The 12,685-nt window shown below is 47.8% G+C and overlaps 1 protein-coding gene across 1 annotated transcript in view; it reads right to left on the reverse strand.

The window, feature by feature from the left end:
- HIP1 (huntingtin interacting protein 1) overlaps positions 1-12,685 on the reverse strand; it is a 141,233-nt gene that overhangs the window by 19,921 nt on the left and 108,627 nt on the right. Inside the window, exons 7-13 of the mRNA XM_008141465.3 lie at positions 12,477-12,538; positions 7,489-7,629; positions 4,841-4,898; positions 1,889-1,964; positions 1,644-1,784; positions 1,288-1,385; positions 289-361 (exon numbers count right to left, since the gene is read on the reverse strand). Coding sequence (XP_008139687.2) covers positions 289-361; positions 1,288-1,385; positions 1,644-1,784; positions 1,889-1,964; positions 4,841-4,898; positions 7,489-7,629; positions 12,477-12,538 — 649 coding nt within the window. The remainder of the gene's footprint in view (positions 1-288; positions 362-1,287; positions 1,386-1,643; positions 1,785-1,888; positions 1,965-4,840; positions 4,899-7,488; positions 7,630-12,476; positions 12,539-12,685) is intronic.

The following is a 12,685-nucleotide window of genomic DNA, read 5'->3' on the forward strand; positions in this document are numbered from 1 at the left end:
TATCATCATTTGAGAACAGGTCTTTACTACACCACTTCACAGCCATTTGGTGATCATGGTTATCTCTGAGGGACACTGGAGCTTGGCTTCAATGCTATTCTCAAAGCCAGTACAATAGAAATGCATTATAATTGAGACCCTGGGAAGACCAGGTCCTCTGGCTTTGACATTTCTACTAATGAATCCGCTTTAACATGTGGTCTAATAAGTATCGATGTGAAGAAAATTTAATAGTAAAATCTGTCCTGCTCTGGTGACGCCCAAAAGCAGATCAGAACCCACTCGTACCTCAGTCTTCATGTTTTCCAGCTGTGCCTTCAGCACACTGATCTCTTGGTACAATTGGTCAATTAAGTGGCCCCTGTAAACAGAAGGAGAGCAAGTTTGCTCCTACTCCTCTCCTTTTAAATGCAAGCTGGGAGATCAGGAGAGGAAGTTAAAGCTGGTGTTGCCCTGGCCAGCAGCTCAGTGGTTAGAGCACTGGCCTGCACACTGGAGGGTTGCCAGTTCAAGTCCCTCTAAAGGGCATGTACCTGGATTGCAGGTCTGATCCCCGCTCCCGGTTGGGGTGCATGCGGGAGGCAACCAATTGATGTGTCTCTCTTACATCAATGTTTCTCTCTCCTCCCCATTCCCCCTCACTTCCCCTCTCTCTGAAATCAATGGAAAAAAATAATCTCACTCTTGGGAGAGGATTAAAAAAAAAAAAAAAAAGCTAGTGTTAATCTGGGGACAATACTTTGAAATTCCATAAATTTTACTCTAAGACTGTTAGTATTATCAGATACTAATCTAACACCGTGGGTCCCCTGTTATTTCAGCATCATTTGATTTTCCTTTGGATTAAAGGGGCCAATATTTGAAAGTCAAGACATTTCTCTAAGAAGCCCAAGCATCATTAAGAATTCCTCTTTGGCCCTGGCTGATGTAGCTCAGTTGGTTGAGAGTCGTCCTGTGCACCAAAAGGTTCCCAGTTGGGGTGGGTACAGGAGACAACCAATCAATGTTTCTCTCTTACATCAATGTTTCTCTCTCTCCCTCTCTCTAAAATCAATAAAAACATATTTAAAAATATCCAGCGGTTAAGGACAACAGGGGGGTGGGGGCATGTGTGAGAAGGGGTGTGGGGTGGGAATGGGGGGATGAGGACAAATATGTGATACCTTAATCAATAAAGAAATTAAAAAAATATATATATATAGAATTCCTCTTTGGTTATATGTGGCGAGTCAGATGATGGCTTAACTTAGTTTCTGTGTCATCTACATTAACCCAGCTTGGACTCACTTCTCATCCTTGTTCACACCGTTCTGACTGTTGAAATTGAAGGGATCATTGCTGAATGAGCTGCCAAAGATGTCATCAAACTTGTTGTCAAATAAATTCTGCAATGGCCAAAGAGGATTGAGAACGAAGTTAGAGATCCAGAGAATTCTGGGTGGGGGTCAAATGAGTGACACCTAAGAATAGGCCCTATCTTAATTTGGTCTAAATCTAATGTTCCCTCTTAGGGACCACAGGGCAGGGTGCTCAGTGTAGGTTAGAGCCTGGGTTAGAAGGCAGTGACCAGAGCCCTTCCTGTCCTTTCCCCAGCACTTGGGGTCAACAGGAAGAGCCAAGTTTCTCTCTCAAATGGTCCTCACCTGCTGGGAGGCATCCATGTCCATGAGGTCATCCTTCTCCAAGACGGGCTCGCTGTCAGGGGACGAGGCCTCGGCTGGGATTACCACCACAGGGCTGATGTGTTCTGACAGCGCAGAGGCTCGTAGGAAGTTGGGTGGGTTCTGAAGAGGGAAGACACATCCTCAAACTTTGTCATTCATTAGATCTGCCTCTAAAAGAGTGCCCTAGACTTAGCAGCTCCCAAGGTGTTGCCAAGTACACTTACCTCAGGCAGCTGAGGGATCTGAATGAGCCGCTTGAAGTACTGAAGGTTGCTGGAGCGGTAGAACAGATCTTTCAACCTAGGGATGGAGGAGGGCCCGAGGGGGCTGGGGTCTTCACCAGCCCCGGAGAGGAGGGGACAGTGCATCCACCCTGCTTTCCTCCTGTGCCTGCCCAGGCCAAAGGCATAGGCTGTCAAGGAGATAGCCTCCATGGTGCAAGGATTCAATTATGATGCTATAGAGAAAAAGTACTTATAGCCAGTCCTCACTTACCTTGTGGTGAGGAAAGAGTAACTAAAACTACAAAATCCTTTACAAGAGTAGATAACCCCTAAACTAATTTCTGCACCACTGTAGGATAGTTTATTGATTTTTAGAAAGAGGAAGGGAGAGGGAGAGAGAGAGAGAAACATTGATGTAAGAGTTTAACATCAATCGGCTGCCTCTTGCATGCTCCCTACCATGGATTGAGCTTGATACTTGGGACTGTGCCCTGACTAGAAATTCAACCAACAACCTTTTGGTGCACAGGATGATGCCCAACCAACCGAGCCACACCAGCCAGGGTAAGGTAGATCTCTTTTTAATTAAATCACCTTGTGTTAGAGCTATTTGTTATCTTCCCAATTAGACTATCAGGTTCTAGAGAGCAGAGACTGGGCCCTGCTGATCTAAGTTTACCACAGTACCAGGCATAGAGGAATTATTTAACAAGTATTCATTGGAAAAATACTGTGTCCTCATCTTGGATGAATAGGGAATAAAGAAATCAATTTTTCCCCCCTCATCCTCAAGTCTCTATTTTGAATCTAAACATTGAAGGACAAGAAAGCTGAGGGCAGACACATTTTCTGAAATGGAAGAGGTCATGGATCTCAGCACCTGCTCTCTGCAACACAGAATTTTCTTCAGCTTAGCCCAATAAACTAAATCCCTGGGGTCTCATGACAGCCCTTCAGACCCCACGGTTAGGACTGTCCCTGTGACGTCATTGCTGCTTTCCCAGAATTAGAAGATAGTTACACCTCAGAGAACCGCCGTGCCTGTTAGAAGAGAAAGTGAGGTGGATACTCATGGGAAATGTTTTCATAAGCTAGAAAAAAAATTAAAGGAAATAAAATCACCTGACTACACGTCTCCTTTCTGGGATGGAGCCAACAGTAATAGGCTCTACTGCTTTCAAAAGCTACTGGAATTTAACATTCCAGGAAATCAGCCCTAGGGCCTGTCTCCTAGGGTTTAGTAAGCCATTTGTTCTAGAATAAACAGATGAGGCTTTTCAAATGGAACAAGGAAATCAAGAGGTCAGTACAACCCTGAAGTTGTCCTCTGATTGCTGCCTGGGAACCAGCAGCAGAAGCCTAAGCTTGGGATTTGGGGGGTATGCTTTTCCTGTTGTCAAGGCTGAAGACATTAACAGGAAAAACAAGTGTCAAAATAAACCCTGCTAAGCTGATTCCCTTCCTCAGTTCTTTATCTCCCACTCCATTCCTTCCCCTCTTCCTGGACACACTTAACTGAGAGGTCTGAGTTTTACTTTTTATCTAGCTACCAATTTTCTTTTCTAAATGCACCAGAATAATTAGCCTCTCAATCAGACAAGCTCTTCTTCTTCTAGACTAGATAGTTGACTTATGAGCTCACTAATTCATGCAAATACTTATTAAACACTATCTGCTTAATTGCTTTGTATCAGGTGCTAAGGGTATAATAGACAAGACAGTCAAACAAGAAATAAAGCTGTGATAAGAACGCCAAAGGAAGTAAACAGGGTGCTGTGAGAGAGAATATGGGGGGTGGGAGGGATGAGGTTGGAGGATCAGGAGATGGAGAATACCCAACTCAAATAAGGGGACCAAAGACTGCCTGAGAGCAGGTGACCAAAGATGACCTGAAGCTGGTCAGGCTGGGAAAAGAGAATCCCCAGGAGAGGGAACAGCAATATGAAGCCCCCGAGAGAGCACTGCCCTGAGTCTGTTCCAGGAACTGGAGGAGGACCCTGTGTGGCTGAAACAGGTTGAGCTCTGGAGACAAGATCAGAGATGGCAGGCAGGCATCAGATCATGCAGGCATCTTGTAGAGTTTGGCTTTTATTCTCAATGCACTCAGAAGCCAGTGAAAGGTTTTGAGCAAGGGATTTACATTTTTACGAGGATGTTCTAACTGCTGGGTAAGGATAGTATTGCAGGTGGGCAGAGTGGGAGTCCAGGGCAAAGGTAGCCGAAGAGATGGGAGGAGATATGACCAGAGCCAAGATATATTTGTAGAGTATCAACTGAACCTGTGAATGCATTGGATATGGGGGATGAGGAAAATGGCGAGTTCTGCCCTGCAGGTGTGGCTCAGTGGTTGAGCATCGACCTGTGAACCAGAAGGTCACAGTTCGATTCCTGGGTTGCGGGTTCGATTCCCAGTGGGGGGCGTGCAAGAGGCGGCTGATCAGTGGATTCTCTCTCATCATTGATGTTTCTATCTACCGCTCCCTCTCACTCCCTCTCTGAATCAATAAAAATACATACATACATACATACATGGTGAGTTCTAAATCCCTGGCTTAAATGAATGATAGCAGTATTTACTGAGATAGAAAAGACCAGGAGAAAATGGTTCTTGGAGGAAAACCTAGAGTTCGGTTTGAAATTTAAGTTTAATGTATAGGTGTCATATAGATAATGTGGTATGTGAGACTGGAATTCAGAGATAAGGTTCTGCTAGCAATACAGATTTGGGAATTGTGAGCATGTACATGGTAAAGACCACAAGAACTTAGAGAGAAGAAAAAGTGAAGAGGATGAAGCCCTGGACATGAAGCAGGTGATGAAATAGCCTTCTTCAGTGCACTTTTATGGGATTTATTAGAGAAACAACAGCTTTGCCAGACATTTAAAGCAAATGCTCTTGTATGGATTGACTTTATGGCACTCTTTTGATTCGCCTTCATTTCCATCACTTACTTTGTGAACTGCTCCATGAAACGGTCCCGGTGGCCTTGCAGGGTGTCAGCCGGGAGACCTGGGAGAAATTGTAAAGGAGTGAGAAGGATGAGGAGGACCAGCAGGCAGGTCAAGCCACAGGGGGCCATTCCTCCTGGGGCGTGTGGCCAACCCTGCCGGGGGCATCCCTGGCCTAGAGCTGCCTCAGGACTGGTGTGCCAGGAGGCTCGTCAGGACCAACAGGGCGTCTGGGAGCTTATCCTCTAAATCTTTCCTTCTGTTCGCTCCTAAAGTGCAAGCCATGCTGGACACAGTGGACTGGAAGCCGTGTCCCTGACCCTGGAAGAAGCAAGTGGTGACCTGGCCAAGCAGCAGAATGACCACAGCTGGCCCCACAGAGAGGGGGATGAGGGTTCTTCCTAGAGGTGTTTGCATTGGGTGCACTGGGTGAGGCCCAGTGCAGACATTACTCCAGAAGAAACCCATAGAGCCTGCCCGAGAGGATGCCTGTCAGAGGAAAGACCGTGGACTGAGACTCGGAGGATGAGGCCCAGTGCCCACCTGGTCCCGCTAACTCTGTGATGTGGGACAAGCAGCAGCCTCCTCCCAAGTGGGTTTTCTCTGCGGTCTCTTCACCTCACAGCAGGTGTGAGTCTGTGTATTTCAGTTCTAGAGCACAACTCAGACAGCCTTTTATGTTTAAAATCTGAATCTGATTGACGAGGTGATCTATTCATTTGGTATAAAGAGGTAGTACCTGTATAAGGTCTGATCATCCAAAGTGGAAGCAGTATAGAGTGGGTGGCAGCGTCACTTTACCTCGGTGATCTGTCTCCCAGAACCCCAGTCCAGTCATGAGGAAAGTGTCGGACAGACTCAAATCGAGGGACATACTACAGGATATCAGACTAGGACTCCTCAAAACTGTCAACGTCATCAAAAACAAGGAAAGTCTAAGAAACTGTCACAGCCGAGAGGAGACTGAGGAGCCGTGACTGAATGGGACCATGGGCAGAAAAAGGACATTAGGTAAAAACTATGGAAACCTGAAGGAAGTATGGACTTCAGTTAATAATAATGTATCAATGTCAGTTCATTAGTGTGACATATATCATACTAATCTAAGACGTTGACAATAGAGAAAACTGGGTTGGAGGTATATGGAATTCTGAACTACCTGCAACTTTCCTGTAGATCTAAACTATTCTAAAATAAAATTTTACTTTTAGAAAAGTATATACTGCCGAAACCGGTTTGGCTCAGTGGATAGAGCATCGGTCTGCGGACTGAAAGGTCCCAGGTTCGATTCCGGTCAAGGGCATGTACCTTGGTTGTGGGCACATCCCCAGTAAGGGGTGAGCAGGAGGCAGCTGGTCGATGTTTCTCTCTCATCGATGTTTCTAACTCTCTATCCCTCTCCCTTCCTCTCTGTAAAAAATCAATATAAAATATATTTTAAAAAAAGAAAAAGAAAAGAAAAGTATATACTGTACAGAGTGTCTCTCACACTCGTTCCCCATGCTACCGAGTGCTCCTGCCCGGAGGCCATCCGGGAGGGTCTTGTGTATTGTTTTGCCTTTAAAGAAGGCCTTTAAACCGAAATACTTAATTACCTGTCTCTTCTCATAACTCACCACTTTATAAGAAAGTGGGGATGTTCTAGTGCAGCGGTTGCCAACTGGTCCGCGAGGTCCGAAAGGTTGGTGACTGCTGTTCTAGTGGGAAACTGGGTCCCATAGCATCTTAGAAACAATTACAAGTTCATCTATATTCAGAGCTTCTAAGTAACTGCCTGCCTTCTCTTGGAATTTAGTCCAATCTCTGCTCCCTTCAGACATGCCCATCTGCTCCAAAGCCCTTCTAATCCTTGAACATCGAATTCCAACCTCCCTTCCACCAGAACCTCCTGGATTCATCAGAGTAATGCTGGCTCCTTTGTCCTAAAGTAACCAGACCCATTCCTTGTCAGTGACCACAGTTCCAGAGTGCCCCTTGTCCGATAATTCTAAAGGCACCTTGCTAGGACCATTTATGTCTTGATTTTAATTGGTTTCCGTCACCCACACCTTCTGCCTGTGTATACCCTTCACAGTGGCCACGTTGGTGTGTGGCTCGGGCTACACCCACACCAGATTCATCGTTTTAAACCAAAAGCACATGAAAGAATAAGAACGTCTGCAGGACCAGTAATCTCAAAAAGAGATTCTGCAAAAGCATCCCAAGGATCTGTGGCTAGGTCAAGATCAGCACTCCATTTACTTGAGCAGCTGTTTTATATTTTATATTTCTCTCTAAAATTCCATTTGTACAAAGAGACTGTGTTGTTGAACACTTTGAAAAGCACTGCCTTTGCTGCTGTGGATCTAGGCCAGGTCTGTCATCATTTGTGTGGTTCATAGAATACATTACATGTATGGATGGAGATGAGGTAAAGCCAGGGATGGAGGGAGAGGGCCATCCTGGGACCCGACTGTGGCAAGCCAGGTGCTTCACTGGGCACACCAAAGCTTGCACCCTGCTCTTCTCAAGCTGGCTGGGAGCCCCAGGGCTGTTTGGAACAGAGGCTGAAAGCTCAGGCCACGGAGGAGCTGCATTTCTGCAGGGACAGCCTCAGGCTGAGCTCCTCCTTCCAGCCAGAAGCTCCGAGAAGATCTGGCCAGTGTACTCACAGGAGTGGAGTTTGAAGAGAAGCTTGACAGTGTAATCATAGAGGTGACTGCAGTCCAATATGACCTGGATCAGCGGGGCGAGGCGGCACTGCCCAGCTGTCGTCACTGATACAGAGCGGGACATGTCCAGGGAGTTGAACACTAGAAAATAAGAGGGGGGAGAGGCACTGGAGCTAGGAAACTATAGGTGACTTGCTCAAAGGGGCAGAAGGCAGGGGTCTCACATACACTGAGGACCTATTCTGGGCATACACTATCGTATTTAATGCACTTAAACCTTACACCGTTCCTACAAGATAATTCAAAGTACCCTGATACACAGATGAGGGAACTGACAGTAAGTGACTTGAAAGTAGTCACAAAGTCAAGAACTGATTTTAGAAAAAAAAACCAAAAAAAAAAAACCCACGAAAAAAACAAACAAGCTGGTTTTGCTGAGAGGTGATGAGTTAAGACAGCGCCTGTGTGGCCAGCAATGGCCAGACCAGAAGCCTGTGCTCCCATAAGCCGAGGCGCTCGTGTCATGAACAGGTGAACTCGGCTCTTCTGTGCACAGCCCTGAGGAAGCCGGGAAGGAAAGGTTTACCCACAGCCTGGTGGAGCACCTCGATGAGGGGGATCCCTCCGAGAGGAGCTTCGTGGCCTCTGGCCCAGGCTGATCAGAGAGACTGACACATCATTTTCCAGTTTCTGATTTAATGGTCATGAGGAGACGGGAAGCCTCGGCTCTATGGGACATCAGAGTTTCAGGATTGAAGGGGCTGCTGAGATGGCCAATCCAGCCCTTCCTCTCACGCGTGAACACAGTCTGATGGTAACCCTGACCCTGAGAAGCAGACAAGCTGGTGGTGGCAATAGTTAGTTAACATGCGGGGAACACATCAAACATTGAGCAGAACACGAAGAAGGGGATGAGTCAGCCTTGGGTTCCTGGTGGCTTGCCACAGGGTTGTTGGGGCAGCAAAAGGGGGGATGTGCCAGAGCTTTGGGTGATGATTGGAGAGCCTGCAAGAACCAAGGCCAGGCCCTGGGAGGAGGATGACCATCAGGAGCAAAAGCTGATGAGGTCTTTGGAGCAGATCAACGGAAGTATTGCCCTCCATTCTCCCAAGCTCCAGGGAGCAAGTTGCTCCCTCGGTGTCTTGCTCCCAAGACCCCTCCACTTTAACCCCCTGCACTTGCTCCTAAACCAAGCAGCTAGATGCCTGGTTGTCGACCCTCAGCACAAACCAGTGGCCTGGGCCCATGTCCTGTCTGCAGTGGCTGCCCATCACCTTCAGCACGACACGCGTGGCTGGCAACGAAGGACATTCTCTGCAGCCCCTCGGTGAGTGGGGCTGCCCCGGAGGAAAACCCAGAGCTGCTGTGCCTGGCCTGCCCTGACTGCACTAATCCCTGTTAATTGGCTTCGTCTGGCAGCTGAAAAAAAACAACCCCAAACGGTTCTAATTAAAAGGCAGCTTTTCTTGACACAAATTAAAAGCAGCTGTCACTGCAAGGCGGCCATCCTCCATTCTTCTGGCTTTATAGGCTCCACTCTGGCAGGGAATGACAGACTGCTCCATCTCCAGGCCTAACGCTGCTTTCGAGGAATGCCCTTTGGCATCCAGGAACATCCAGACTCGCAATGTGACCATGGACACGTGACTCAACCTCTCGTGCCAACAGATGATTTTCTATAAAATGCAGATGGTTCTAATAGCACATACTTCATAGAGGTCTTGTAAGAATTAAATGAAAATGTTGAGGAAAGTGTGTAGTGCTGGGCAGTGGTTCTAAACTTGGGCTTTGAGATTGATTAGAATCATCTGGGGAAATTTAAAAACTACTAATGTCTGCCTGCAACTCCCCCACACCCTCATTCTGTTTTATTGGTCTGGAGTAGGGCTGGGCATCAGTAGGTTTAAAAAGCTCCCCAGGTGATTCTACTATGCAGCCAGTTAAAAGCTGTATTTTCTAGCTCAGTGGTTCTCAAACTGTAGTAAGCATCAGAATGACCCGGTAACAGTGGCCAGTTGAATTCTGTGATGACGGAAGTGTTCCAAATATGCCAGCCACACGTGGCTACCGAGTGCCTGAAATATGCCTAGGGCAACTGAGGACCTGACTTTTTTTTTTTTTTTAATATATTTTTATTGATTTCAGAGAGGAAGGGAGAGGGAGAGAGAAACAGAAACATCAATGATGAGAGAGAATCATTGATCGGCTGCCTCCTGCATGCCCCACACTGGAGATCGAGCCCGCAACCCGGGCATGTGCCCTGACTGGAATCAAACCGTGACCTCCAGGTTCATAGGTCAATGCCCAACCACTGAACCACGCTGGCTGGGTAGGACCTCACTTTTTAAAGTTATTTAATTGTAATGAATTAATTTTATTTTTAAAATATATTTTATTGATTTTTACAGAGAGGAAAGGAGAGGGATAGAGAGCCAGAAACATCGATGAGAGAGAAACATCAATCAGCTGCCTCCTGCACACCCACTACTGGTTATGTGCCCGCAACCAAGGTACATGCTCTTGACCAGAATCGAACCTGGGACCCTTCAGTCTGCAGGCCAACTCTCTATCCACTGAGCCAAACTAGTTAGAGCTCATTGTAATTAATTTAAATAGTCATACATGGCTAGTGGTTGCCATATTGGACAGTGCAGACCTGGGGGCCTTGTGAAGACACTAATTGCTGGGTCTCAGCCCCAGATCCACTGTGTCTGGGGTGGGACCTGAGCATGTGCTTTCCTAACAAGTTTTTTAGGTGATGCTAACGCTGCTGGTCCAGGGATCCTAGTTTGAGAACCACTGTAAGTGCTCAAAATAAATGTTAACTGTAACTGGTCCATCTCCCAGAGCTGAAGGCCAGGGGCATCCTCCTGAGGGTACCGCTGGAACCTCACGGAGCCACAGACCAGGACTTAAAAGCTGGAGCAGCTTCCTCCAATACCACCCCCATGACTTTGTGTCACACAGCAGGTGACCAGGGACAGGGGAGGTAGCAGGGGAGACACGTAGCAGAAGGCTCTTGATTCCAAATGTGGGCTCTTTCAGGGGTGAGAAAGCCACCAACATTTACCTCGGAAAGGCTGTGCCGACTCGGGTAGCTCTCCTCTATAGAAAACTCTAAGTAGCTAATCACCTGATAAGCCCAGAGCATTCAGCCAGATGCTGTCACCATGTTACGAACTCTGTTCACCTGCTGTTTCTTCAATGCTGCTCATCTAAGGCAAGCATCCTTGAACTTTGCTGTTGAGCACTTGCTATAGACCGGGCACTGGGCTAGAACAGAGATGAGTAGGGCACGGTTCCTGATTCTGAGGAGAAGCTCAGCATCTAGTGGTAACAATACAAGTGAGCAATGCAGATAAAAGCAGCCAGGTATCACGGGAGGTGGGAGCAGGCTGGCCACCTGGGGTGAGGCATTTGCCTGCACCACTTACTCATTCTCCCAGCCTCGTCACATCCTGGCGGGTGTTACCACTCCTTTGCTTACTCTTACTCCAACAGTTGGCCAGCGACTGGAAGGGGCAGCCCCAAAGGCTGAAACATTTGCCTTGTTTTCCCCACTCACGACTGCAGTGGAAGGCAGACTCTGAGAAGAAGGCCCGAGCTCCTGGAAGAGAGCTTGGGTCAGCTCAGTGGCAACCTCTAGGCTGACTCTCCCAAGGATGACAATTCCTAGAATATCACTCATACCTGCTTTCAAATTAAGCACATTCCGAAGCTGAATGTCAATGAATTCTGACTTATCCACCTAGGCCCTTCCTGCTCAAAGCGAAATAACTGCAAGTCAGCCCCAACAATGTGTCGCTGTTTGTATACTTTTATGCAAAGATTTCTAATGCATTAAAAAAAAAATCGCATCTACACCATTTCTCCTACCTTGCTGGGAATGCCTTACAGCAGGGACTGGATTTTGTTTCCTTTTTACTTCCCTACCAGTACTGACTTCTGTGGAAGACTCCTCAAACAGGTTGCTAGTAGGCCCAGTGCCTTCTTATTTCTTCCACAAACCATAGTTTCCATCTGTTTCTGGTGTCCCTCTGACCACATCCTGCACTGAACTGATTAGTCAAAGTATCAAGGAGTTTGCTGCCCTGTCACAGGCCTGGCACAGCTGGAATGAACCGGCCAGTTGTAATTATTTGCTACATAGATGAACATATTGCAAAAAGCTGCAGCTTAGGGTGAGTTTCTGTCTTTCATGAGAATCAAAGCCCCAGGAGTGGCCTACATGCCCAAACGCTGAGGCCGCCAAGCTTGTGCACACACACTTGTGGTTTGGAATGTGCTTTCACAGAGCTGGACACTCGTCACAGAATATCCTGAGTCTCGGAAAACTGGCTCTTCCATTCCCCAGCGATAGAAGGGAGAGCCATGCTGGGAAGTGTAGGGATGAGAGGACACAGGAGACAAGGGAACCGGTTGCTTCCCTCTCAAGTCTTGTCAGGAAGTGTCAGGGGCTGACAGCCTAGAGGCACCAGGACTCTCAGCAGGAGGGAGCCCCCAGTGCTCCCCCACCAGGGGATTAGGACTTCTCACGTGGACTTCGGTGACACCCCAACTCAACCTGGCTACCGAACAAACAGCAGACAGCAGCCCTTCGGACAGAAATCGAGCCCGAGTGCCGGCCTGGCTGCGTAGCCGACGGGGCTGGCCAAGGACCAACCGATGTTGGGGCCAGAGTCCATGGGCTGTCGAAGGGGTCAGACCTGTCTTTGGGCTCTTGGAGGCCTGGACTTCAGGGATGAAGCCAGTAAGCTGGGGAGTGTGGTCATTCTGCTCAGACATGAAATCACCGACTCTGCAAATGCCCCAGAGCTTCAGCCCCTCTCTGCATCAGGGACGGAGAGCCTGAGTCTCCATGTTCCTGACCTTGTGTTGTGCAGCTTGTAGGGAGAGGCAGACGAGCCTGGCTGGTCCAAGTAGCGAACAAGGCTGGGAATGAGGCAATGCCCATGGAAGCCTGGGCCAGATGGGAGGGAGAGACTCACCAGTTTGGAAGAGGTTAAGTTCGCACTCCAGGTAGTCGAACATCTCCACGGTTAGCTGAAAACTAGACCCAAGAAGAAAGACAGCTGATGCTCCCAAAGCGAGCACTTAACCTGTCCCTCCCCCCACACTCTGCACTGCTGCTTCCAACCGCAATGTGCATCCACACACACACCAGCTCCAATTCTTAGCTCCCACCTAAGTGGGTATT

This window comes from Eptesicus fuscus, chromosome 4, assembly GCF_027574615.1.
Source record: "Eptesicus fuscus isolate TK198812 chromosome 4, DD_ASM_mEF_20220401, whole genome shotgun sequence".
Lineage (NCBI taxonomy): Eukaryota > Metazoa > Chordata > Mammalia > Chiroptera > Vespertilionidae > Eptesicus > Eptesicus fuscus.